Source organism: Venturia canescens, chromosome 10 (assembly GCF_019457755.1).
Source record: "Venturia canescens isolate UGA chromosome 10, ASM1945775v1, whole genome shotgun sequence".
NCBI classification, from domain to species: domain Eukaryota; kingdom Metazoa; phylum Arthropoda; class Insecta; order Hymenoptera; family Ichneumonidae; genus Venturia; species Venturia canescens.
The window spans coordinates 8647649-8674876 of NC_057430.1; the positions used below are offsets into that span (position 1 = coordinate 8647649).

At 41.7% G+C, this 27228-nt stretch overlaps 1 protein-coding gene across 1 annotated transcript; it reads left to right on the forward strand.

Moving 5' to 3' along the window:
- The first annotated feature begins 714 nt into the window (after positions 1-714).
- Positions 715-26929, forward strand: mav (maverick). The gene is made up of 3 exons (XM_043430982.1): positions 715-3374; positions 10436-10553; positions 23490-26929. Exons 1-3 carry the CDS (start codon positions 2244-2246, stop codon positions 24365-24367), a joined length of 2127 nt encoding a protein of 708 aa, XP_043286917.1. The 5' UTR covers positions 715-2243; the 3' UTR covers positions 24368-26929.
- Positions 26930-27228: the final 299 nt, after the last annotated feature.

Below are 27228 nucleotides of genomic sequence, written 5' to 3' on the forward strand. Positions count from 1 at the left end.
GAGAAAGTAAAATCGACGCGAGCTTTGCCGCAGAGCCGAAAATCCGTCAACTTGACGAGACGCGCGCGCGACGGATTTTATAACGATATTTTAACAAACTCGCAAAACCGAGTATATTTTCGCACATTGCACGTTCTCGGAATGCGTTAAGCCGGAGTACAAGAACCGGAAGTGAAAGACGACGAAACTATTGAATCATCGTATAATTTTGTACTTTTAAGTACGTACGTAAGATAATTATCCGACGTCTCGTGCGCCAGCGCGTTGTGATACACATTTTATAGAAAGAGAGACGAAACGAGGAGAGCATAAAATGCACTTTGTAACTGAATGAAGTTGTTCGTAGCCACGTTTTGCACAGCGGTCAGTGATGCTACGGTCAACTATTAGAGATGCCTTGAAACGCGCGAGAGAAACAATGCGAGCGTTTGTCTCTCTTTTAAACTCGAATATATACACAGATATATATGGGGGAGAATGGAGGGACTGGAAAAGGAGAGAAAGAGCGAAAAAGCGATGTATGTAGAGTACGAAATACACGGAGTACTCGTTCGCGTCTATTACATAAATATATGAGCGTATTAATGGATGTGTATATACGAAGAACGGTGGCGGCGCGAGTGCTCCCGCGGTACAAAACGGCCGCGACTGCGGACGACGACGTTGATATATAGACGGGCTGCGATACATGCCTGCAAACAGTCGACACGCGGCAGCCGTCCGAGCGGGAACATCCTCGAGTGTCCGAACATCTCCCGAAGGGATGTTTTTCGAGAAGCCAAACGAGCGTTCGATAAAATAATTTAAAAAATAGCTGCGTTAGAGCGTTTCATCGAGACGGTCGTTCAGAATTTTGTGGTTTTTCGGCCGAGTGTGAGTGGCGCCTGGGCTCGAATCGGTGGGGAGAGGAAAGGATGATAGAAATTTTCTGATTTCCATTCGCTCCTCCAGAGTTGGAAAGAAAGTTGGTTCCTCGTGTCTCGAAAAGTAAAAACTACAGAGTTCGCTTGAAAAGTGAGGAGCGTGCGCGGCGCCTGAGTAACCGGAGTTGCGAAGAAGCCTCGAGTTTAAAACTTGTGTTTCGTCGAAAGCATCGATTTGCGGATCTCGCGAATGAGTCGGGATTCGCCGGCCTCCTTGAGCGAACCGTCAACGCGCGCGCGTTGCCGCCGATCGAAGTTGTTTTTCTTCGGGTTTATCGCGATGAAAAGAAAATGACGAGACGCACGGTCTCTCTGGGGAATAACCGCCGGAATCATCGACGACATCCGGCTCCGTTTCTTCGGCAAGACTCGGGGAGCTCTGACGAATTTTAACGGTTTAAAAATCCGAGGATACCGACCCCGATCGGAGGAGCCTGTTACAGGGGTGGGAACACCCGAACGCGCGACGTCCAAGTTTACCTCAAATACGTGTATTTCGTTCGGGCATTCGCGTACACACGAATGCAACGTCCCCGTGGTGAATCGTTGAACGTGCTCCATTTCCAATAGACGCGCCTCGAAAACGCTTAAATTATTTATATCTATATATGTGCTCGCTGCTCGTGCTCGCTGAACGATAAAGCAATGCAGCCGATCGCTTTTCACATGCATTTATAAATATACATATATTTATTCGTTCTTTTCCATCTGCGAGTCGATTCTCCGACGATCGTCGGACAATAATTAATCGCGGAAAGCCTACATTGATATCGGACGGTTGCATCAACCAGCGGCCGTTTCGTAACGACGCTTACGAATAATAATAAAAAGGAATAATGCGATAAACGAAGAGAGTGCGAGTGGTGGGATGTAAAAAGTCTTACCGAGTGCATGTCCAAAGTGTAGAGACTTGAAATTCTGTTAACTTACGTATTGTTTCGTCTCGTATTATTCCGGAGACAATTTAATCGCGGAGAGCGAGCATTCGGACTCGCGGGATTCCCGCGGTGAAAGCGCGAAATGCCACTTCGCGACGGGGCAGCACTAACAACGGTGAACGCTTTCGGGAATTAATAAAAGTGATACTCGTTGGGTGATCGGTGCTCGGAACTCGGGAGCTCGGAAGCCGAGATAATCGTTGAATCGCGATTTATAAAAGCGCGTCGTGAGAAGGAGCTTCCTCGACGACAATTTCCCCGAGGGATACGTAATCGTCGCGATTTATAGATTTTTCTTCTCTTGATAATCTGAAAAACGACGCTGTGGTCGTCGCGAAAAAGGAACCCGGTGAAAACATCACCCACATGTAGGGCTGAGGCTATGGGCGAGAATTCAATAATAAACACATCGGAATCACGTGTCAAGGTTTGGCTCACGGAAGAAGCGAGTGTCGTTCGCGACTTGTCGCGTGTACCGAAACGAGGGGAGTGTGATCGCGCCAGTATCGCGGTCGGCGTCGATCATCCCGACATCGATGTAGATCCAGCCCCGAGATTAACCGGCTCAGGATATCGAGGGGAGTGCGCGGGGAGGAAAGTGGACGAGGACGATTCGGGGAGGGAGTTTATCGCGAGTTGCGAGAGGATCCTCACCCTCGAGGGCAAAGCGGCCCGTGAGGGAGCCGAGGCGAGAGATCGAGCCGTAGAAGCGTCGCCGGGAAGACACTCGAAAGAGGAACAAAGCCGCGGCGAAAGAGCTCTGGAAAGAGTAGCTGAAGAGGAAGAAAAGGGAGGGGAAAACTCGAGGAAAAATCGTGCGCTTGCGTCACGTACGCGAGGGCTTCTCTCGTCAGCAGGCTCGTCGTGCGCCAGACTAATCCAACGGATCATCGTGCTCCTCCTCTCCCTCCTCGGCGCGCCTTTATCGCCCTCGCCTCAGCAATATTCCGGCCCAGCCTCGAGAGGACCGGCACTTTACACCGGCAGCTTTTTCGCCCTCGTTAGTCTCCTCGTGCTTCTGCATCCTAGCATGGCGATTCCGACGCTCGGGAACGACAGTGGCGCCTCTGGCGGTGCTGGTTCATCGTCCGCGACGAATCTTACGTTCGGGGAGAGAAACGCGAGCCTCCCGAGGACCATAAACCGCGGTAGGACCAATCCCGTTGTCATTGACGAGCATCATCATCGTCGCGAGGAAAAACGAGGCGAGGAGCCGAGAGACGGCGGAGCTGCGGGTTTCGAGAGCGGCGCGAGCGCTGCCAAACCACGAGGACCTCGGCGCAGCCTCGAGCACGCATCGAGACAATTCCCCAACGAGGAGGATGAGGAACAGCGCGAGTTCGACGACGAGGAGGAGGAGGAGGAGGAGGACGCATTTCCGGCGTCGCTTATTCCACATACACGGGATCCCGGCCAGGAGATGAGAAGCCGGCTTCCCGAGGCTGAACTCGACACTATAAGGAGAAGCATCGTGGAGGGTCTCGGTCTCGAGAGGATACCCGATCCTTCAAAGGTATTTCGCACACTCTCATCTCCCTTCCCCGCTCATTCTTAACTCCTGCCGATAACTTTCGAGTCCCAGTTTCATCATCATAATGCTCTCGTTTAACGAAGGATTACTAAACTCGAACCTTCAACCCCCTCCGAACCTGCGAGCTCTCCGAATCCTTCGATATCGATCGTTAATTGGAGAAACGCACGTTTTTTCGATACGAACCGGATATGCGCGCGATCGCAGCAGCGTCGGGAATAAAAGCAGCGTTCCCTTTGATCCTAATTAAGCTGCGAGCAGGCCGCGTCCCGGCTCGTCTCATTCTTACGTCGTTTTACACGCTCCGCAGACTTTCGATAAAGCATTACTGCTCCCGAGCATATACTTTATGAACGCGAGTCTCATCCGAGACGGGAGTGCATACCGTAACATACTTTCTGCGTCATGGAGAAGCCTCCTTGTGTTACCGCTATACTTGTAGGTACTCTTGCCTTCCTCAGACGCGCGCGCGCGTACTCCGCGCAAACTTTTCCCTCTCCCCCTTGCACTCTTACTTGCTCCCGGTCTTCAGGGATTCCGCCTCTAATGCGAAATCGGCTCGGATATCACAACCGTCACGTTTTTTTCTCCCCAAAGTATCGCGTTCTCACGAGAGCCGCGTCATATAAAAACCTCGAAATATTTGACGCCCCGCGTGTTCCCCTCGGCGTTCGCCAAGCGGTTCGCTTCTCTCACCGCCGAATCTTCGCTCGCGCGGTCATGCAACTAATCATTAAAATTCTCCGTAGAATGAGAAACGAATTACGCAACGAGATCGCGACGACCCTTAATTCTACCTAGAATCCGCTTTAAGTACGAGTTTATTACACTAATTACGTCGCTCCGCATGATCGAACGTGGAGAGGGTTATTAGGATTACGTCTCCGAAAGGCCCGTGGCTTGTTATTTATTCAGGAATCTCATTAACGGGGAGCTCGCTTTCGTTTTCACTGGTGCTGAAACTCTCGCGTATACAAAAAATCGAGGGCTCAATCGTCAACGAGAGAGTATTATTCAATTAAATTCTCCTTAGGGAGGACTAAACGTCGGTCGAAATGAAAAATAATGGCAAGATTTTTATCGCGCAAACTTTCACCGCTTCGCGTTCCGTCCCACAAATCATAAAATCGATTAGAACCTCCGCGCTCAATCGGAGTTCCGTGAGTACATTGCGCTCTCCTCCCCAGAAGCAGACTAATCTTGAATTCGTCGTTTTTTTAAAATACAACTCGCCAATTGCGCGACGCGACGAACTCCGAGCGGAGTGGCTCTTGACGCAGAGGCGGCCCGCAACAGGTGTCAAAGCCGATGCACGTGATCGCCTCGCCGCTGCTCTCGCGAGTCTCTCACGGATTTTCTCTAAACGCGGTTTCCTCCGATGCGATCCCACGAACTTCCCACGGGATGCGAAGCTTCGTTTGTCGAAGAATCTACACTGAGAAGAAAAAGTTATTGGAACGACGAAGCGTGGCGTTACGGGATGCCGATGAAACACGCACGATCATCTCAAGGTTAAACACGATTAAACGAATGAAACAGTTTTAAATGAAACTCCAGATTCATTCTCCCCGAAAATGTTTGCAGTTGAAGAAAACTCTTCGAATAACATCAGTTGACGCGTTGAATCGACAATTTTTTTCTCAGTGAACGCGCATCGCCATAAAAACTTAACGAATCAATGAATTTTCGTTGCCTCTGGGACTGGGCTCGTTGTTACGAGATTCGTACGAAAGAAAGCCGAGCTGTATTCTCTTAAGGAGTTTCGGTACAGGCGATACAATCTTGCCACGCTAAACCATGCTAAAAACATAAAAAATTTCAAAAAGTTGAGAATTTTATAAAATTTTGTCAACATATTCTTTAGTGCCAAATTTGGCAATACACATTTTTTAAGATTTTTCTTCTACACAGTTATCGAGTAATTGATCACTAAAGTTCACGTGTATGAGCATAGCGTTTCCGTATACATTCCGGGCATAAGAAATCTGCTTTAAGGGTGAATGATACAAAAGTCGAAATAATTAGAAATTGATCAAATTTGGTGATAATGTTCTTCAACATCAAGTGCGAAAACACAAATTTTTTCAAAATTTTCTTCTGTTTAGTTATCAAGTAATTACGCATTAAAGCAGATTTCTTATGCCCGGAATGTATACCTATATATATGGAAACGCTATCCTTATACACGTGAACTTTAGTAATCAATTACTCGATAACTGTACAGAAGAAAAATCTTAAAAATTTGTATTGTCAAATTTGGCACTAAAGAATATGTTGACCAAATTTTATAAAATTCTGATCATTTTGAATTTTTTTATATTTTTAGCATGGTTTAGCATGGCAACATTGTATCGCCTGTGCAATATATCCTTAAGGAGGGTGGATCGCGACGATACAATGTTGCCATGCTAAACCACGTTAAAAATATGAAGAATTTCAAAATGATAAGAATATAATAAAATTTGGCAAATGTATTCTTTAAGGAGTTTCGGTACAGGCGATACAATGTTGCCATGCTAATCCATGCTAAAAAAATTAAAAAATTCAAAAAGTTCAGAATTTTATAAAATTTGGTGAACATATTCTTTAGTGCCAAATTTGACGACACAAATTTTTTAAGATTTTTCTTCTACACAGTTATCGAGTAATTGATCACTAAAGTTTACGTGTATAAGCATAGCATTTCCATATATATAGGTATACATTCTGGGCATGAGAAATCTGCTTTAATGCGTAATTACTCGATAACTAAGTAGAAGAAAATTTTGAAAAAATTTGAGTTTTCGCACTTGATGTTGAAGAACATTATCACCAAATTTGATCAATTTCTTAATATTTTGACTTCTGTACCGAAACTCCTTAAAGATATGTAAGACAATATAATTTTTTTTACATTTTTTTACCACATAGCTCTCGAGTAATTGAACACTAAAGTTCACGCGTATAAGCATAAAGTTTACATATATACAGTCATACATCTCGTGCGCATAAGAACTTCGATTTAACGTTCAATTGTTCGATAATCATGTGGTGAAAAATTTTGGAAAAAATTGTATTTGTATACTCGATGCCAAAGAACGTTATCACGAAATTTGATCAAATTCTGATTATTTTGATTCCGTGATCCACCCTCCTTAATGCGTAATTACTCGATAACCAAGTAGAAGAAAATTTTGAAGAAAATTTGTGTCTTTGCACTTGATGTTGAAGAACATTATCACCAAATTCGATAAATTTCTTAAGGAGGGTGGATCACGAAATCAAAATAATCAGAATTTGATGAAATTTGGTGATAACATTCTTTAGCATCGAGTATACAAATACAATTTTTTTCAAATTTTTTTACCACATGGTTATCGAATAATTGAGCATTAAATCAAAGTTCTTATGCACGAGATGTATAACTGTATACATGTAAACTCTATGCTTATACACGTGAACTTTAATGTTCAATTGCTCGAGAGCTATGAGGTAGAAAAATCTAAAAAATATTATATCGTCTTATATATTGTTAAGGAGTTTCGGTACAGGCGATACAATGTTGCCATGCTAAACCATGCTAAAAACATAAAAAATTTCAAAAAGTTTAGAATTTTATAAAATTTTGTCAACATATTCTTTAGTGCCAAATTTGACAATACAAAGTTTTTAAGATTTTTCTTCTACACAGTTATCGAGTAATTGATCACTAAAGTTCACGCGTATAAGCATAGCGTTTCCATATATATAGGTATACATTCCGGGCATAAGAAATCTGCTTTAATGCGTAATTACTCGATAACTCAGTAGAAGAAAATTTTGAAAAAATTTGTGTTTTCGCACTTGATGTTGAAGAACATTATCACCAAATTTGATCAATATCTTAATATTTTGACTTCTGTACCGAAACTCCTTAAAGAATACATTTACCAAATTTTATTAAATTCTTATCATTTTGAAATTCTTAATACTTTTAACATGGCTTCGCACGGCAACATTGTATCGTCGTGATCCACCCTCCTTAATATTTAGACCTCTGTACCGAAACTCCTTAATAAGTTTGAATGAGTATAAAGGTATAGAAGGCAACTGTATCGACCTATAAATGTATTTATAGCGTAAAAGAGCGGTGTATGTGGTCGGTACGAAGAGAGGCCGACGGAGAAGAGAGACTCGAGAAAGAAACAAAAAAAAATCCGAAACCGAAGAAGAAGGAGGCGCAAGGAAGGGGTGACAAAAAACGACGACGAGAGCCAGATCGCGAGAGTTCTCCGCTCTTTTCATATCTCGCTTGGTACTCTCGCGGATCGCGATGAGGAACGCGAAGAATGTCGTTGGGAAATTCCAAGACGAGTCTTCGCTCGGGGCCCCCATCGCGAGGAATCCCCGCAAGCTAGAGCGAGAGGAAGCTTCCGAGGAAAAAAAGGCGTGTACACAAGCCTTATTTATACACAGGCATTAATACAGAGGTGAATATAAATACGATTCGTGGGGAATAACGATTGGGAGACGGTGCGCCCGATAGAGAAACAACCTCGGCATTAATTCGTTACTTTTGGGCAATGCGCGCGCGACCTCGAGAAAAATCGCTCGCTAATTGAGCCGTTTCTTGCGACGAGGCGAGCGACTCGCGCACGCGGGGGGGGGGGGGGGAAATAAAATGAAACGGTTTTTTAAAATCGTCTTGTAACGTCGGGGATCCTGCGAGTCGACTTTTTTCGGGGAATTAACGAGCGCACGCGACCTCCGCGAAATCGTGCACCATCACGATGAAAATGCACACAGACGCGCCCGCCCCAATGCGCTTCGGAGCGGGAGGACAGTCTCGAGAGTTAAGTGAGTTTAAACAAACGACTCGGAGGACGAGAGGAGACGTCTCGGGATCCGGTAAATGGCCCCTTCCCCCCCCCCCCCCCCCCCCCCCCCGCCCTCGCCCTTCCTCCCTCCATTCTTCATTTCTCTTTTTTACATCTTCTGCATATCTTTTGCAACTCGTCTTCCTCGCACCGGAGATGACTCACGAAAGAATGAAAGAGTCTCTCGGGGAGAACAACACGAGGGATTTACCTTCGGCTCCTCCGCGGAGAGTCACGTCCTCTCTTATTTTTTCTAAATTTCTTCCCGACAACTTGTTTTCTCGTATCTCTTCAATCTCGCCCCTTTATTTTCCTTCTCTCATTTGTTTTTGCACGAGTCTCATTAATTAGCGGACGAATTAACCGCTAGGTGGGCTCGCGGAGTCGCGCGGATGATATCCGCACCTGCGGCCATGCCGATATCGACAAATGTCAGAGTTCGAAAGACCTCCATCTTTTTCATCTGGTATGCGAGATATTTTCGGATCTCTTTCGAGCTATTTTTCCTCTCGATCCACCGGAGATTATTCACGCACGCGTTCTCCTTCGACGTTCTAAATGATTGTCCACTCGAATGTTACACGCGACGAGCTATTAATTCGGCCATCAAAACAGTCGTTTTGACTAATTCGATTTGCTCGTCTTTGGACATCCGGCCACTCCGATCCTCGCATTCTACAATCGCAATTCGCGTCGAGATCATTCCCCGTCTTGCTTAAATTTGCCTCGAATTTGACATTTCTCGAATCAACATCCTGCTCCGCATCGATGGCTCATTTTCAATTTGCCTCCATTATTCAGAGTTACGTTCTTTCGAACGTACGACAAACCGTCCAAAAGATCGAATAAATCATAAGAACAGCTTACAGAAACGAGTTTTATATTGAATATTCATTGAGCGAATGCGCTGGAATCGAGACGAAAATTTTCCTCTCACTCCCTCACTTTTTCCGTCCTCTCCCCTCTCCGGCGTGGCTGATAAGTCGACATTTTCGGGGGCTTCGTCGTCGCTCGGTGGGGAAAAAAAAAACAGCCGAGTATACGCAGACCCACGCGTTAAGGTCTCGTTGACCCCGAAAGAAGCTCGATGATAACACACCGAGATGTCACATCCGAGGGTTCTTCGGGGGATCAACGAGTTAATTATCGCATTCGTTTGCCCGGATACGCAGGGAGAATCAATTAAGAGGCCTAAGTTCAAAGCGTTTTAATAAATCACAGTGTGGCGCGCCAAATCACCGCGACAGCGAAAATAAAAATGTACAGAGTGTCCTGAAAGCCGGTGCTTAAAACCGAGCGACGCGTTTCCTCGATTCTCGGGCGAACGAATCGCTCCCAGCGAACGCGAGAACATTTCCGGCAACGAATCGCGCGAGGAAAACCACCCGAAAATGAAGAATCAAAGCCTCCGGAGCGACGGTTCACAGGACCTTCGCTCAGAGCTCGAAAAAGCAAATATTTAGTAGCCATTAAGCTGCACCGTGCGTGCGAGCACAAAAGAAAGATTCCTCGACTTTCTCGTGAGAGCTTGGCACTGAACGTTTGCACGTAAACAACTAAAGTTTCTTGGAGGCTTCGAGGATGCCTAAAATTTTCAGTGGCTCCGTTTCCTTCCTCTCGTCGACCTTCTCCCCGACGTCTTCGTCATTATCGCATCTCCCTGGCGTCACACAAACACGACGCTGAAGTTTGCAACGTTGGAGTTGAACGAAAAGAACGAAAAAAAATGTATAATTCATTATTTTATTATTTTACGAATGACTGATGTTGCTTAAAAAATTACGAATTCGAAATTCGGCGGGGAGGAAAATTGGAGGATTTACTGGAATTATTTGAGAGTTTTTTTAGACCATTTCGTTGGACTCCAACGTTGGAAACTTCAGCGTCATCATACACGAATGTGATGTCTATACAGTTATAACGAGCCGAGCTGTGGGCAAGCGTCGAGTGTCGCTCCTCTCCGGACACTCGAGTATCCCTCTCTCGCTCCGGGATAACTCGACTGACCCCTAATGACCCTTTTTTCACGTCTCTTTCTCATCCGTAGAATGTATTCGAGAAATAAATGACAATGAGAGAGGATAAATATTGGAAAAAGAGGAGAGGGGGGGGGGAGGTTCACATGTGTATATGTAAATGATGAATTTCACTAATTAACTCTTTCTCGTGGCGCATATACGTGTAACGATGGAATGACATTGTTCACAGGCGAACGTGAGTCAGACGGAGTACCGGAGAGCCCACGAAGAGTACCTGACGAGGCTTCAGCATTCCCGAGACAGCGGTGACGGCAGACAGAGAAGACTTCACACGTTTCATCCAGCAGGTACTAAAATTCATGTGTGCTATCATTTTATGTAGTCACGCGTCGAGATAAACGCTCTTTCGACGTCTTCTTTATCCTCGACGTGATTCAACGATGCTGCTCTCCCATCTCGAGCGAGTAACGAGTCCACTTTCAATGGGTATTTCGTCTCTCGGCTTTCGAGGTTTCAACGACCTGGCACACTTGAGAGTTACGAGAAGTTTTAGAGTTTACGAAGTTCTATGGGATCTTGGTTTCGCGAGGGATTTCTCGCGAGGACCGTTCTCGATATCGCTTGATTTCTTACTCAAAATGGGCGCATTTAAGGGTGAATGATACAAAAGTCGAAATAATTAGAAATTGATCAAATTTGGTGATAATGTTCTTCAACATCAAGTGCGAAAACACAAATTTTTTCAAAATTTTCTTCTGTTTAGTTATCAAGTAATTACGCATTAAAGCAGATTTCTTATGCCCGGAATGTATACCTATATGTATGGAAACGCTATGCTTATACACGTGAACTTTAGAGATCAATTACTCGATAACTGTACAGAAGAAAAATCTTAAAAAATTTATATTGTCAAATTTGGCACTAAAGAATATGTTCACCAAATTTTATAAAATTCTGATCATTTTGAATTTTTTTATGTTTTTAGCATGGTTTAGCATGGCAACATTGTATCGCCTGTGCAATATATCCTTAATCATCGCTATCGAATTATTACCTGCGCACGATTATCGGCTCGAATATTAATGGGGAAAGTGGAGTCGATCGAACGGTTTCGTAATGGAGCACAAATTTTCCGGTACGAGTTCTCAGGGATATCGAAATATCATTTGACGTTACGCAGAGCCTCGACGAGTGTCGAAATTCCAAATATCAATCCGCCACTCCCCGTCGCGCCAGTGTCTCGTGATGCGGGTCTTTTGAAATCGTTGTCCGCGATGAAGATTCAGCGAGTGCGGCTCGCTCCTTCGGACATCTTCGTTGTCGCGACCGTGAGAAAAGATACGAAAAAATGGGAGCGATGTCGCAAGCTTCTCTCGGAGGCTTCAGGCCGCGCGCATCCTCTCTCGAAATCCCGCCCCCGATTCGAATGTCCAACGTGTCACGAAACACCTGACGCGTGCGCGAAAATCGTGTAAACCCATAACGAGCGATGCTCAGCCTCGAATCGAAACGAAATTGCCAGTCCCGGCAGCCCGGAAGCGTTTCGTTCCCTTGATACGAAAAGTCTGTCCAAAATTCCCGAAGGCCCAGTGACGTCAGGTGTTTATCTCTTTCACATTGTTTGGGTTATCAGTGACATTAGACGGCGATATCGATCATAAATTCCTACAGATTCTGCTGGTATCGGGCTAGTTCTTATCGCCGATTCTCGTCGGTGCGGGGAAAAACAAGAACGGGCCGAGCGCCAGGGCGGTTCGACCGGAAGCTATGAAAAGTCGAGCTGCAGTTATTCGATTTAGTAAAACCAAGGATGAATCTGGTGCGCGGTTCTTTCCTGACATGATCCTGCGACGGATGAGATCACGGTGGTCGCAGCAATTTGAGGTTCGATCGCATCGCTATAATTAAGTCGCGGATTCATCCTCGAGGCATTCGCGCGAGCCCCCGCGATGGGGCCAAAATATATCGGGTTTGAAGATATGCCACGTGTGTACGTCAAATGCAATAAACACGGAAAGCTCGTATTTCGTGTGGCCCGTGTCGATGATGAGAGAGGCTCGAGGATCGGAGCGCGGACGCGGACTTGCGGCTTTCCTGTACCGAGCGACTCGATGTTTGGACAACTCTCGGTGCAGCAAGAGCGCCGGTACGACCTTACGACTTTGAGGAATGAACGTAGACACCCAGGACTATGGAAATGCACGTCGAGTGCGCGGAATTGGAAATATTCGCGCTGCCCACTCGCCCCGAAACGTCTGCACGATCTCTTAGCGACTTTTCTCTCCTCTGCTCTCTCATTCTGCCACGGTTTAATACGGGATGCTGCGCGTTGCTCCAGCAACTATGTATCGGAGCGGGAAGAGCGAGCAGAGGAAAAGGGAGAGGACTCGCGAGCATCGCATAATGTTTCGCATCCTGTTTACTTTCCCGAGTCTGTCGAGCGGCGAGTCACCGCTCGTTCTCCGACGATCTCTCTGCTTCTTTAAAACTTCTTTTTTCCTCTCTCCTTCCCAGCATCCAATTCGACCGATGGACATGTGTCGCCTCTTAGCATTAACGAGATTAATCATTTGAGAAGCAGCGTCCTCAACGCCTCACGATATAATCAGTTCCTAATGATGCTTTCCATTAATCCCGCGCGCCCAACGAGCCTCGCGCTCTCGTCCGAATGCGGTCAAGATTGTCAACGTGTCTCGCGCGCGGAGGCACTTCAGACCTTTTACGAGGATGCTGCAATCCGTTTATCTCCAATGGAATTAATTGATGATCGAATGTGCGAGGGAGAGCGAACGAAAACATTGATCAACGGATTGGTCTTATTTGTCGAATTTATTACTCGCTCGCTGCGTGCATCAAACTGAGATAAACACGCTGATTTTATCTCGCGGGAATCATTCGAAGGAAAATCGATTTTGCATTTGCATACATTCCATGTTGCAGATCCTACACATAATTCAAAGTAGTTCGGCCGGTCTATGACTACAGTCGAGTTTGCAACTACTTTGTGTTCATTCATTTTAACTCTAAATTATAAATCAAATTAGTAAATACTTAAATTGAGGATATTTTTATCATAAGAATGTTATAAAATGCTTTAAAAATATCATAAAAGATCATATTTATACTTCAACTTGACTACACGGAGAGAAAATTTCACTAAAAACTACTATAGTGCCATAGACGTAGGGTTCTGTATCGGTAATATTTATTAATTCTTACGAACATTCATAATAATTTTGGTAATTATGCAGTTTCGCTACTTTTCCGAAAATCAACGCGAAGACATTTTTTTTTAGCATGGACGGCTTCGATTAGTTACCATTGATGACCTTTCGTCGGGGGGAGGCGAACATTTTCCATAAAAACCATGAGTTATGGGGTTTTGAAGTTGTTGGAAACCCCATAACTCATGGTTTTTATGGAAAATGTTAGCCTCCCCCGACGAAATATCATCAATAGCAAAATAACCATAATTACCAAAATTACTATATGCATGTTCGTAAGAATTGATAAATTTTTTTAATTAATTTTGAAGTTGTTGGAAACCCCATAACTCATGGTTTTTATGGAAAATGTTAGCCTCCCCCGACGAAATATCACTTACTATGGTACAATCAATAACTTCGAGACGAAAAAAAAAAATTCCATTGATTTTCGGAAAAGTAGCCAAACTGCATAATAACCGTAATTTTTTGCGAAGCGACTCGATGAAAATTGATGAGTGATGTCAAAATAAATACATCGGTACACACATGTGTACACCGGTATATTATCGTACAATCGCGAATAAAATTCTCTTATTTACCATAGTAAATTTCTAAAGACTTTGGCGTATGATCGATTTGGCGTTCGAGGTCATCAAATTTTACTACGTTCAACTGTAAATTTCAATTGTGAAAAGAGTACTAAGTATAGCAAAATGACATAATAATTCTACTTGCCAGTTCACCATCGAGTCAACATAAATTTTACAATGTTTACTTGGTGAACTATGTTAGGAAAAAATAGCATAGTTTGTCACAGCAAAATACGCAATTTAAAAATTTTCATTCAGAATTTACTTGGAAATTACAATATTTTTGGTAAAAACCTTCAAAATGGGCATGGCAGCATAGTAATGCTTACTATTTTTTTTTCTCTCCGTGTAGTTAATGATTTAATCGATATCGGTGCGGCACTTGAAATTCACATAACCTAGGAAAATATGGTCAATTCATTTAAAAAAACGAAGCTACTAGACGAATGAATGCACGTGAGTTAATCTGGAAAAAAAATTTGACGAAATTCCCGCAATTCCTCAATTTGCCCGAAGTTCGATTTTTTAGTTTGGTTTAATAAAGGTGGTTCATTTTCAATTTTATCGGTATACATTTTTAAGTAATAAACATCCTTAAAATAACTTTTACAACATGGAATTGTGTTTTGGATTGTCGTCGAGTGACGTATTTTATCAAAAACCTATATTATTATTTTTAATATTGACTTTGAATCATTGAACTTTATTACTGTGTTGCATATTTCAAACTTTCACTATATTATTCTTTTTACTATGGTAAAAATTATAAAAATTATTGAGGTATTAACACATATACAGGGATTGTTAAATCTTTATTTTATTATTTGAATCTCCTGCTGTGGAAATCGTACTTTAATTAAATTTGTTGCTGATATCGGGCTCTCAATGCTGCCCTTTGCTGCTCTTGCCGAAGTTCCTTTTTTCTACTAGCTCTTCTTCTTGTCCGAAGTTCGATCAGCTGTTACCAGCGGTCCAACGTAATGACGGACATCCGCTTTCGCCTCAAAAACTAAAGTTTTTTCATGTTCTCTTTCTTAAGGAGTTTCGGTACAGGCGATACAATGTTGCCATGCTAATCCATGCTAAAAAAATTAAAAAATTCAAAAAGTTCAGAATTTTATAAAATTTGGTGAACATATTCTTTAGTGCCAAATTTGACGACACAAATTTTTTAAGATTTTTCGTCTACACAGTTATCGAGTAATTGATCACTAAAGTTTACGTGTATAAGCATAGCGTTTCCATATATATAGGTATACATTCCGAGCATGAGAAATCTGCTTTAATGCGTAATTACTCGATAACTAAGTAGAAGAAAATTTTGAAAAAATTTGAGTTTTCGCACTTGATATGTTGAAGAACATTATCACCAAATTTGATCAATATCTTAATATTTTGACTTCTGTACTGAAACTCCTTAAAAACCCCGTAAAGTAATGTTTTTTTTTTTAAAGAAACAGAATCTGTGATAAATTTTCTTCACGATATAAACTTTTCTGAAGCTCGAACACCGTACAATTTTTTCACAATTAATATTATTGCGAGTTCTCCCTTAGGGCACCGTCTTAAAAACTCAAAATTGTAAATGAAACAATTCGAAATTTTGCCCCGTAAGAGGCCCCGGAACTGTGCTTATCGTTATCAGGAGGCCTTGAACTATCATTTACCACAAAAAAAAGTGGACCTTCACCGTACTTCATCGAACGGCCGAACACTTTAGCTAAATTTCACTCCTAGCCGTGGAGATCGGCCTTTTTGAGTGTGAGCCACCGAAAAATGTGCGAGGATCGTTCGATCGTGGACGCAAAAAGGGACTCGAAGGCCCTACGACTCTCACGGTATCATCGGAAGTGCGAACACGTCACGATGTACGAAGATCCCGATAATTTACACGCACATGCAACTCTACGGACACGAGGTTAAGCGGGGGCGAATGTTCCGACCTCCTTTACTGAGAAACGCTTCGTGAATTTCAGCCGAATCAGCCAGAAACATTATCGCCTTGATTTTTTAGTTCATACGTCAAAAATCGCCTCTTACACGTGTTAATGGATTTTTATATTAGTTCTTTTGAAAAATTGAAAAATCATGAGGCTCGGCGCTTCGCTCTTCTGTTTTTCTCTCTTTCCTTTTATCTCTTTTCACACGACGAAAAATCTCTGAACGTTGCGCCGATATCTAATCGCTTTTATGCTCGCTTTTTCTCCTCCTCTCGTTTGCTGGTTGTATACAGTGAAAAATAAAATAGTCACACGTGTTACGAAGGAATGAAGATTCAAGAGAATCTCGGTGTGTACCCTCCTCCGTCTCCACGCAGCGACTTCCCAGCGAGCTCGTTCGTGCTTGCCTTATCAGTTTCCTTCGTCCGGTTTCTTTTAATTATGTGTTATGTGTGCGATCTCGTCGTAAGTGCGAGATTTCGTGTCCGAGTCTCTCACGACGCGACAATTACAAAATTTTCTGTCACTTCGGGGGGGGCCCCTCACGTGGGTTACGAGAATCCAGGCGTACGATTTTCCACGACGCTGAAGTTTGCAACGTTGGAGTTGAACGAAATGAACGAAAAAAAGATTTATAATTCATTTTTTTTTTATTTCACGAATTATTGATGTGGCTTGAAAAATAACGAATTGGAAATTCGGCAGGGAACAAGATTCGAGATTTACTGGAATTATTTGAGAGTTTTTTTAGATCATTTCGTTGGACTCCAACGTTGGAAACTTCAACGTCTCTCGTGACTTCGTACTTTCGAGAAATAGAAATCTTCATGATTTGAGGGGGGCCCTGCTTCAAAAAGTCCAAAAAATCTATCGTCTTCGGGAATGTTTTTGGATAGACTATGAAATAACTCAGCATAGCGAACCGTTCGGTATAGTTTCGAGGATATTTCAAGAGCGCAAAAACATTTTTTTAATGTGAGAAATACTTATTTGTAGATTGCCGAAGTTTCTCGGCTGCGTACAACGCGAAGATCGTAATTATTGTCTCGAACGAAAATTCCAATTTTTTTTACATTTTCATATACTTTGCTTCCACAGGAACCTACAAAAATTCGAAAAAATTGCGAAATTCCATATTTTTAGCGAGTTTGAAAAAAACGCTTATAAAGAAAAATAAGGTGGCTTCAACGTGCTGTAAATATATAATTTCGCAATTTTTTCGGGTGTTTTACAGGTTCGTATGGAAGGAAAATATACGAAAATGGAAGAGGAATTTGGAATTTTTGTTGCAAACAATAATTACGATCCCCGCGTTCTGCGCGGCTGAGAATCTCCGACAATCAGACTTGGCGCCCAAATTGGTATTTCTCACAAGAAAAAAGTGTTTTTGTACTCTTGAAATATACCGAAAAGTTTTCCACGGTGAGTTCGGGTCGTTCGAAGCGACCGATCGGTAAATCATTTATGCGCGTGAGCTTGACACAAATTCGTGGCTCCTAAGTTACGAAAATGTTTAAAGTTCGATCACGGACGATACCGAAGTTTCGCAGCTCAATTAAAAAGCAATGAAGTTCTTCAGTAACGACGCGAGTTAATAATTTACGATAAAACTGAAGTCACGATAGCGGTTGAAGGTGAGAAAAAACAGGGCGGAAAAAGAGTCGAGGTGCGATTTCACGGACACCCGAGACGACCAATTAGTAAATAATAACACGCAATAATTGAGCTACTCGATAAAATGCAGATTCACCGAGGCGATCGCTGAATATTTTTTATTGAAACTTGATCCACTTTCGAGCACTTCTGCCCGAGCCCGGGCCTCGCTCGATCGAATGCCGCTACATTTCTCAGCGTTGAACGATACGCGTGCATAAACGTGATTAAAAGCCACCCAGAATATTCATACGTAAACATTTATATACCCGTTTAGAAATCACGTCAAATGGAATCGGAGATTACGAGTAAGATCATTCGGCCTAACGATTATTTCCTATCGCGTTACACGCACCATCGATATCGCTCGTAACTCACGATTTTATACGAAAAATCATTGAATATATACGAGTGCGGAGCAATCCCACTGGCGAGAGGAGCGACTCTGTTACGAAATAGAAATTCCTACCGCCTCGGAATGCTGAACGACGAGTCTCTCGTCGATTTTTTCAACTTATTCTTTCTTCTCCAAATGCAACAAGACTACCGCATATCCCGCGGCGCATGTACAGGGTGCGACGTCGCGGATATCCCGGTGATTCGGGCCTCGCATATCGTCGAGCGCATGGAATCGAAAGCAGAGCCTCGATCGCGTTTCGTATTCGCAGTTTCCCTCGATTCAATCATCGCGGCGGAATCGATCCCCTGCGATCGAGGCTGGCCGGAGTCCGCTGACTCGTCACGAGTTTTCGGACACCCGGTACGCGTCAGCGTGGCTAACTTATTTGTACGTACATATGACTTTGTACGGAGGATACTTGAGTACGGTGTACGCACGCACAAAGTATAACTAAGTATCGGAACATTCGGGATGGAGAGAGAGCAGGAGGAAATGAGAATGAAAAAGGAGAAGAAGGGAAGCTTGTACCGTGTCAAAGCCACCGTCTGTAGGCAGCATAAAGAGGCGTCCTCGTCTCTCATCGTCCGGTTTGTCGCGACGACGACGAGATCTCCTTACGGGACATCGCGGCGACGACGTCGTCGTCGCCTCCGTCTCCTCCGCGCCGGAGACTCTTCCCTGTCACAGGAGCCTCTCGTTTTGTCTTGGAGCAGACCGCGATATCGATGTAGACGGATAATAACGATGCATGGGACGCCTCGTGCCGGAATAAAGCAGCTTCGGAGTCGTCGATCGCGTCATTTCGGTTTATAAACTTTTCCACAGTTTAACGCGAGGCTTCTTTATGGATTTTATCGATTTTCCGTAAAGTTTTGAACGAAAGGAGAAGCGAGGAGAGCTCACGCCGGCTCCGGAAGCGAAGGAGCCTCGGTCAGGGAGAATTCGAAGGTAAATTGAATCGTTGAAAGTTTGCAGTCGGTTCGAAAACCCGACGATCCGTCGGGAAGCCCGTACAAAACGAATGCGACCCCAGGAGGAGATCAGCATTCAGTGAAGCATGCACGTTCATCCGCGTGCATTTAACGATCGAGGCACAATCGTTGATACGTGAACGATGTATCCATCGCGAGAAGTCTGAAAAGAAGAGGGAGACGAGAAAACGTGCTGTCAATGGATCGTAAATTGCGCAAGAGTCGCCTGTTGGTCTGCGTCGATGATTGATTCGAAAGTGAAGTTGTTTTCTAGTTTATTGGCCCTCGGTTAATTCGAATAAGCGTCCATTACATCGGATTTTATCGGGTACGTGAGAAAGAGCGAGGAGGATACGAGCAAAGTCGCGAGAGGAATCGTTAAGCCGAATCGTCGTTCTCATCGTTGCGTTGTCTACGTACGCGCATATATTATTGTAGAGGTTGAAATTCCGTGAAATATGTATATTTACACGAGGAGAGTTTTATTATAGAAAATGATTCTCGGGATTCCTGGCTATTCTCGATCGCGTGGGAAGCTGAGGGCGTTGAAAAAATCATTCTCGGTCGATCTTCATCGCGGGCTGTCTCGCTCTTACATTTGTAAGCGATATCTATTTTCGATCGAGCGCCTATTTGATAATTCTGTACTCGCGGTTCGCCGACTCGTCATTCCCTAAGTTATTTGAGATATGAAAGCCTCTGCTGCGGCCAGATAACCAGCAGCCGAACAGCACACCACTCACGCTCGTGCGGAGACACGCCGACGCACCTACGTGCTTCTGACCTGCGCCTGTTCACGCCTGTAATGAATCAGCCCCTCGAGAAATACTTTTAATATACCCCTCGTGCGTTTCTCATTCTGGAATGACGAGTCATCGAGAGGAGCCGCCAACCCGCCCTCGCGCCCTCCGGCCGCCCAAAACCGAGTAAACACGGATTCCACGCATTCTTGATCTCGATTTCTCCCGCTCCGGAGAGCTCGGGAAAGCGCCAATCCGTCCTACATCTATATAAACCTCCGCGGCGCCGGCTCATCGAAATCGAGAAAGAGCCCGGACGCGTGCATACTGACGGCTAGACTCACCTTTCGCTATATTTTGCTTCGCCCACGCCTTCATTTGTTCCTCATTTCTATTACTATTTTTATCTCCCCCGTTTTTCTGCTCTTTTTCATAGCGTTTTTTTCTCCCGATCCCCCCCGTCCCCGCCGACGAATCTCCCGAAGGAAGCTTTTTGTTTTCGTCGGAGAAAAAAATATACGGCCCGTTCGTGCCAGAGCGGTGAAATCGACTGCGGCGCCCCAAGCTACGCGGAATCGGCACTTGACCATCGCGCGACTTTATTGGTCATCGTTATTTCTCGTGCTTTATTCTTTCACTCCTTTTTATCGTCAATGTCCCTCTCGACGCTCGCGTAGATACGGTTCGAGCCCTCGAGAGAGGAAATCTTCGTGTGTCGAACGACCGATAGCGCGCACTCGATTTTCTTCAGTCGGTATATTGGACTAGACTTTTGTGACGGAGGGAAGAGCCTTCGGAGCTTCCGCATTCCGGATTTTTTTCTTAACACAAACCGAGCTGTTAAGGAGGCTGGATCACGATATAAAAATAATCAGAATGTGATGAAATTTGGTGATAACATTCTTTGGCATCAAGTATACAAATACTATTTTTTTCAAAATTTTTTCACCACATGGTTATCGAATAATTGAGCGTTAAATCGAAGTTGTTGTGCACGAGATGTGTAACTGTATATTTGTAAACTCTATGCTTATACACGTGAATTTTAATGTTCGATTACTCGAGAGCTATGTAGTAGAAAAATGTAAAAAAATTTATATCGTCTTATATATTTTGAAAGATTTTATTAAATTTTTAATTAATTGATTAATTATTAATCAATTAATAATATATTAATATATTAATATATTATTATTATTAATTATTTTATTATTATTATAATATATTATATTATAATATATATAATATTATTATAATATAATATAATATAATTAATTAAATAATTAATTATTAATAATAATAATTAATTAATTAATTTACCAAATTTTATTAAATTCTTATTATTTCGAAATTTTTAATGTTTTTAGCACGGTTTAGCATGGCAACGTTGTATCGTCGCAATATATGTAAAATCATTAAAAATGATAGTTTTGCAAAGCCATGAACTGATTAATGCAAATTTCAACGATGACCCATTTTCAGGGGTACTTTTTCAAAGAATTATCTGCATTTTTTCACCGATTTTATTGCACCACGTCTCATTTTGTTCCTCAACTGATTCTCCCTGCGAATTCACCACGTAGATTTTTTAAAAATCATTCCTTCAGAAATTATTAATGAACAAATTTTTTCGCTCAATGAACAATTAGCTGCAGCAATGAAACGATTAAGGTATATTCCTTTCACGAATCCGAATATTCCACGAATAACTTATTTTAAATAACATTAGAGTAAAATTACATGCGAATAGATTGGCCAAATTTCAGGTCAGGTTACCCAACATTTAAGGTATAACTCCTGTACTGCGTGCTAGTCAAATGAGTGCCAAATTTTCAAAACGCTTTTAGACCAAGTTCAACGTACCGATTAAACTTATTCTTAGTAGATATGTATTCAAGCATATTTTATTAACGTGAAAAGATATTTAAAATGATAGTTTTGCAAAACTATCAATTGATGTATGCAAATTTCCACGATGACACATTTTCACAGGTATTTTTCAATGAATCATCTGTATTTTTTAACCGATTTTATTGCACCAAGTCTCATTTTGTTCCTCAACCGATCCTCTACGAATTCACCACGTAGATTTACCTTTAAGGACGGTGGATCACGAAACTAAAATAATCAGAATTTGATAAAATTTGGTGATAACATTCTTTGACATCAAGTATACAAATACTATTTTTTTCAAATTTTTTCACCACATGGTTATCGAATAATTGAGCGTTAAGGATATATTGCACAGGCGATACAATGTTGCCATGCTAAACCATGCTAAAAACATAAAAAAATTCAAAATGATCAGAATTTTATAAAATTTGGTGAACATATTCTTTAGTGCCAAATTTGACAATACAAATTTTTTAAGATTTTTCTTCTGTACAGTTATCGAGTAATTGATCACTAAAGTTCACGTGTATAAGCATAGCGTTTCCATATATATAGGTATACATTCTGGGCATAAGAAATCTGCTTTAATGCGTAATTACTTGATAACTAAACAGAAGAAAATTTTGAAAAAATTTGTGTTTTCGCACTTGATGTTGAAGAACATTATCACCAAATTTGATCAATTTCTAATTATTTCGACTTTTTTATCATTCACCCTTAAATCCAAGTTCTTATGCATGAGATGTATAACTTTAGTGCTGCATTACTCGAGAGCTATGTGGTAGAAAAATCTAAAAAAATGTATATTGTCCTATATATTTTTAAAGAATGCATTTACCAAATTTTATGAAATTCTTATCATTTTGAAATTCTTCATATTTTTAACATGGTTTAGCATGGCAACATTGTATCGTCGCGATCCACCCTCCTTAAGGAGTTTCGGTACAGGCGATACAATGTTGTCATGCTAATCCATGATAAAAAAATTCAAAAATTCAAAAAGTTCAGAATTTTATAAAATTTGGTGAACATATTCTTTAGTGCCAAATTTAACGACACAAATTTTTTAAGATTTTTCTTCTACACAGTTATCGAGTAATTGATCACTAAAGTTTACGTGTATAAGCATAGCGTTTCCATATATATAGGTATACATTCCGGGCATGAGAAATCTGCTTTAATGCGTAATTACTCGATAACTAAGTAGAAGAAAATTTTGAAAAAATTTGAGTTTTCGCACTTGATGTTGAAGAACATTATCACCAAATTTCATCAATTTCTTAATATTTTGACTTCTGTACCGAAACTCCTTAAATTCATTCCTTCAAAAATTATGAATGAAAAAGTTTTTTCACTTAATGAACAATTAGCTGCAACAGTGAAACGATAAAGTTAAAAAAACAACTACTTGGTGAATTCGTAAAGGACCAGTTGACGAACAAAATGAGACTTGTTGCAACAAAATCGATGAAAAAACGCAGATAATTGTTTGAAAAATACCCGTGAAAATGTGTCATCGTGGAAATTTGCATTAATCAGTTGATGATTTAGCAAAACTATCGTTTCTAATACTTTTACACGTTGATAAGATGTGCTGTAATACAAATCCACTAACAATGCGTTTAATCGATACGTTAAACTTGGTCTAAAAGCGTTTTGAAAATTTGGCACTCATTTGACTAGCATGCAGTACAGAAGTTACCGAAAATTGGAAAAAAAACCTCGTCGAATAAAATTTTGCAAGTAACGAACCCTGGCATTGATGGACCGAGATGTGGAAACGCGAAGCGCGAGGAGCCCCGCTTTGAAGAATTAGCACAAAAGCACAAAGCCGCGAGTAACGAAAACCGAAAAAATTGTAAGCAGAAAATGTTTCTGGTTTTGTTGCAGAAGGTTCTCCATCGAAAGGGCTGGATCGAAAGCCTCGGAGCGCGGGGATCGAGCCCGAAGTTGCAAAGCGAAAGGAGGAAAGCCGCGTCCTGTATTTTCCAATAGAAATACCCGAGGAGGATTCCTTGATGGAGCACGCGTCACTGAGGCTGTTGCTGGACGCGAGGGACACGTCGATCGAGCGCACGAGCCACGCGATCTCGTTGTACCGTCTAAAATCTCCCGATTCCCGTGAATTCATAGCTCGGAAAGTATTGTTCAGAGGTGAGCTAGCGGGCGGACCAAGATGGGTCGAGTTGGACGCAACGGAATTGGGGAATCTCTGGTCCGAGGGTAGTGCGAATAGGGATATTGTCGTCGAATTGAAATTCGAGTGTTTGGAGACAGGAAGAGAGTTGGGAGGGAGAGAGAAGCAGCCGCTGATCGTGAGCCCGGTTCTCAACATATTCACAGCGAGTTATCCCTCGAGGGAGGATTCCCGCGGTTCCCGTCGAAAGAGGCGAGCGAATCCGGAGCATTTGATGTCGGTCCACAAGGGTCGTCGGACCGAGTGTCGCGGTGAAAACAAAAAGTGTTGTCGTCACGAGATGACCGTTACTTTCAAGGATCTCAAGGGCTTCGAGTTCATCGTCCAGCCGAAGAACTTCGACGCCGGATACTGCAAGGGCCGTTGCCCACCGCGTTACAATCCCGCCCATCATCACGCTCTTCTCCAGAGCCTCATTTGGAAAGAGGACCGTAGAAAAGCTCCGCGTCCTTGTTGCGCGCCCAGCAAACTCGACCAACTTGAAATTTTGTATTTCGATGAAAACGATCCTACCAAACTCAAAATATCGAGCTGGAAAAATATGAAAGTATTGGAATGCGCCTGTTCTTAGGATTTTATTTTCCCTCTTTTTTACATTTCCCTTTTTTCCTTCGATTTTACTTCGAATCCCCCACCAAAGATTCTGCTCCTCCTTCGCTCGTACATTTTTCTCCCGTTTCATACTCTCCCCAACGATACGCTTTCCCCACCGATTCATCTTCCTCCACATTTCACTATATATACGTTTGTAGTTATCGATATATTTATACTTGAACATTTTTTTAACTGACACATTTTCATACTTTAAGACGATTCTTTCTCTTCCTCTCTTGCGTATTTTTATTAATTTTTCTTTCTTGTCTCTCTCTCTCTCTCTCTTTTTCTCTCTTTCTCTCGTGACTGTGATATTAAAATACGTAAATTTCACTCACTCGTGTCTGTTTCCCACGATTATTATCATTAATATTATCTTCCTTATTATTATTATTATTATTATTATTATTGTTATAATTATTATTAATTTTCAATTATCATGTTGTATAATTTCCTGATTTTCCTTCCGATCTTGAAGTTTGTTCATCTTCGATTTTCTCAAGAAGTGAAACAGAGAACTGTTTATTTGAATGATTTATAATATTTCGTATGAAAATGCTGTACGTTGAAATCGAAATAATGAGCGTGCGTTGGGACGATGCAAACGAATCGATATTTTTTTTCTCGGAGCTCCAACGAAAATCGTTAGTACATAAAAAAACAAGTAATTTATCCAAAATTTCAGATTTTTGAACAATTTTTTAGACAGTGCTCAAACCACTCTTCGATATTTTCCTATTTTTCTCAAAAATCGGGAAGCAAACTTTTTTTTTGCTATCGTAACAGAAAGTGTTGGCGCTCCATGGAATTATAAAGCTAGTAAAATTTTGACACTTTCGAAATAGTCTGAAGGCTCGTAATTTATTTCTTTTTTTCTGTATATATTTTGCTATACATTGTAAAATTAAAAAACGTGTCGCTACAAATGACAATTTTTGGCCTCCTTCCAAAAAAAGAGGTGAAAGTACTTTTTTTTTAATTTATGATTTCACGGAGCACTAACACCTTCTGCTGAGGGGAAAAAAAATGTTTGCTCCGTGAATTGTTGAGAAAAAACAAAAAAATATCGAAAAGTGACTTGAGTATTATGTAAAAATTTTTTTTATCTCAAATTTTGGGGAAATTACTTTTTTTATGTAGAAACGATTTATGTTGAAGCTCCGAGAAAAAAAAATATCGAACTTTTTAAAGCTGTTTCTCAAATGAAGTGAAGAAGAAATGTTGTCAATTAGCAAGTTTTTTGAGTGTGGACTGTTTGCATATGGTATGTGAAATTTGCACGGAAGCGATTCCGTGCATTGTTCCCATTGAACATTGATGTCGTACAAATTTTAAATGGAAGATAAAGGTTCAAAGTAAAATTATAAACAGTTGGTGAACTGATGAAGCGTGGAAAAAAATCACGAAACAATTGTCTCCATTCGACGTAAGACTCATCACGAATATATTGTAATAATAAAAGGTCAACGCGTCATTTCGTTAGTTTTATCGTATTTATTACCATTTTATTCGTAATTATTGTATAAAAGAGGAAAAAAGCGTACGCTATAGTTGAAAAAAAAGGGTTTGTTTATATTGGCAAAAGATCGAAGGATCACATATCTTGCCTTAAGAGCATGGGTCAGTCCACACCGTTTGTCCGATTGAAATAACAAAAATATCAGTCCATTTTTGCCATCGCCCTGCGTAGGCTGACCGAGCCTTTTTTCAATCGGTCAAACTGTGTCAAAGAATTTCGATTTCGAAAATTCAAAGTGAGGTTAGGTGACTGATCCGTGCTCTTAACATACCATCGTATCGTAGTTGTGGTTGTATCGACGATCCTAAAAATCGACGTGAATAAATAAATCTGTAAATGCATATAACCATTTAAGTAACTTGTTGTACGTATTGAAAAAATTGTCAGTCTTTAACCAAGTACTCCGATTCCCACGATGTGTCGTGTATATTTAACTCAAATGTGTAGATGTATACTCAGAGCAAGAGAGCAAAATTGAACGCTGAGGCGAAAAGAGAGCCGCGGAGAAACAGCGGTGTTTGTCTGAACGAGCTGATTCTCTAATACTCTAATTTCACTGTTACCAACCGAAAATTGACAGCACGTCAAATCGGGCCAACTTTGTTGAGTTGAAATTATGGCGGAATAATGCTCCTTACTCTCCTCATTTCGAGGTTTTTCCAAAAACTTTGCGCTCCATTTCGCCCCGAACTCCTCTCCATACATATAATTCTCTCGACGGATGCACTTATGATTCTTGACACATTTATTAATTTATTATCGTTGTAAGGGCCGGAGTCCGCACCGCGAACGCACTCGCACGCACTAATCGCTCTAAATCATCGTGTGCTCTCTCGATTAATACATTTCTTATTATGTATTATAAACTGTACACATTAATTTCTATATATATACATATACACATAAAAAGAAAACTACCACGAACCACGACTGATGCGACATTGCCGATTGACCTGTATTTTTGTAGTTCCTGCATCGTTGTGCTTTATAAATAAAGAAAAAAACAGATTATGGATATAATTGTTTTGTAAATTTTATTTATTTATTTAAATTAATTTATTGTGAATAACAGACAATTTATTCATCTTTTATTCCCATTCACTTCTCAAAATACCGATACTCTCGAAACAAAATAAACAATCCCGGCGAGTCCGATTGAGTCGAAGTGGTTATGCGCGGATTTTTCGGTGAATTCTAACCTACTTTTTATGTTTATGAAAATACGGATTTGTTGTGCGAGAATGAAATTGTCATTCGGGCAAATTTTGTTTTTCTCATTTCTTAACTTCTGTACGATTGTGGAATGGGATTTACAGTGA

What these genes read in the sequence shown, in the direction of transcription:
- mav (XM_043430982.1), top strand. Translation starts at nt 2,244, where the DNA reads ATGGGCGAGAATTCAATAATAAACACATCGGAATCACGTGTCAAGGTT. An exon ending in GGATACCCGATCCTTCAAAG is followed by an intron (nt 3,375 to 10,435) that starts GTATTTCGCACA and finishes CATTGTTCACAG; the next exon opens with GCGAACGTGAGTCAGACGGA. An exon ending in TCACACGTTTCATCCAGCAG is followed by an intron (nt 10,554 to 23,489) that starts GTACTAAAATTC and finishes GTTTTGTTGCAG; the next exon opens with AAGGTTCTCCATCGAAAGGG.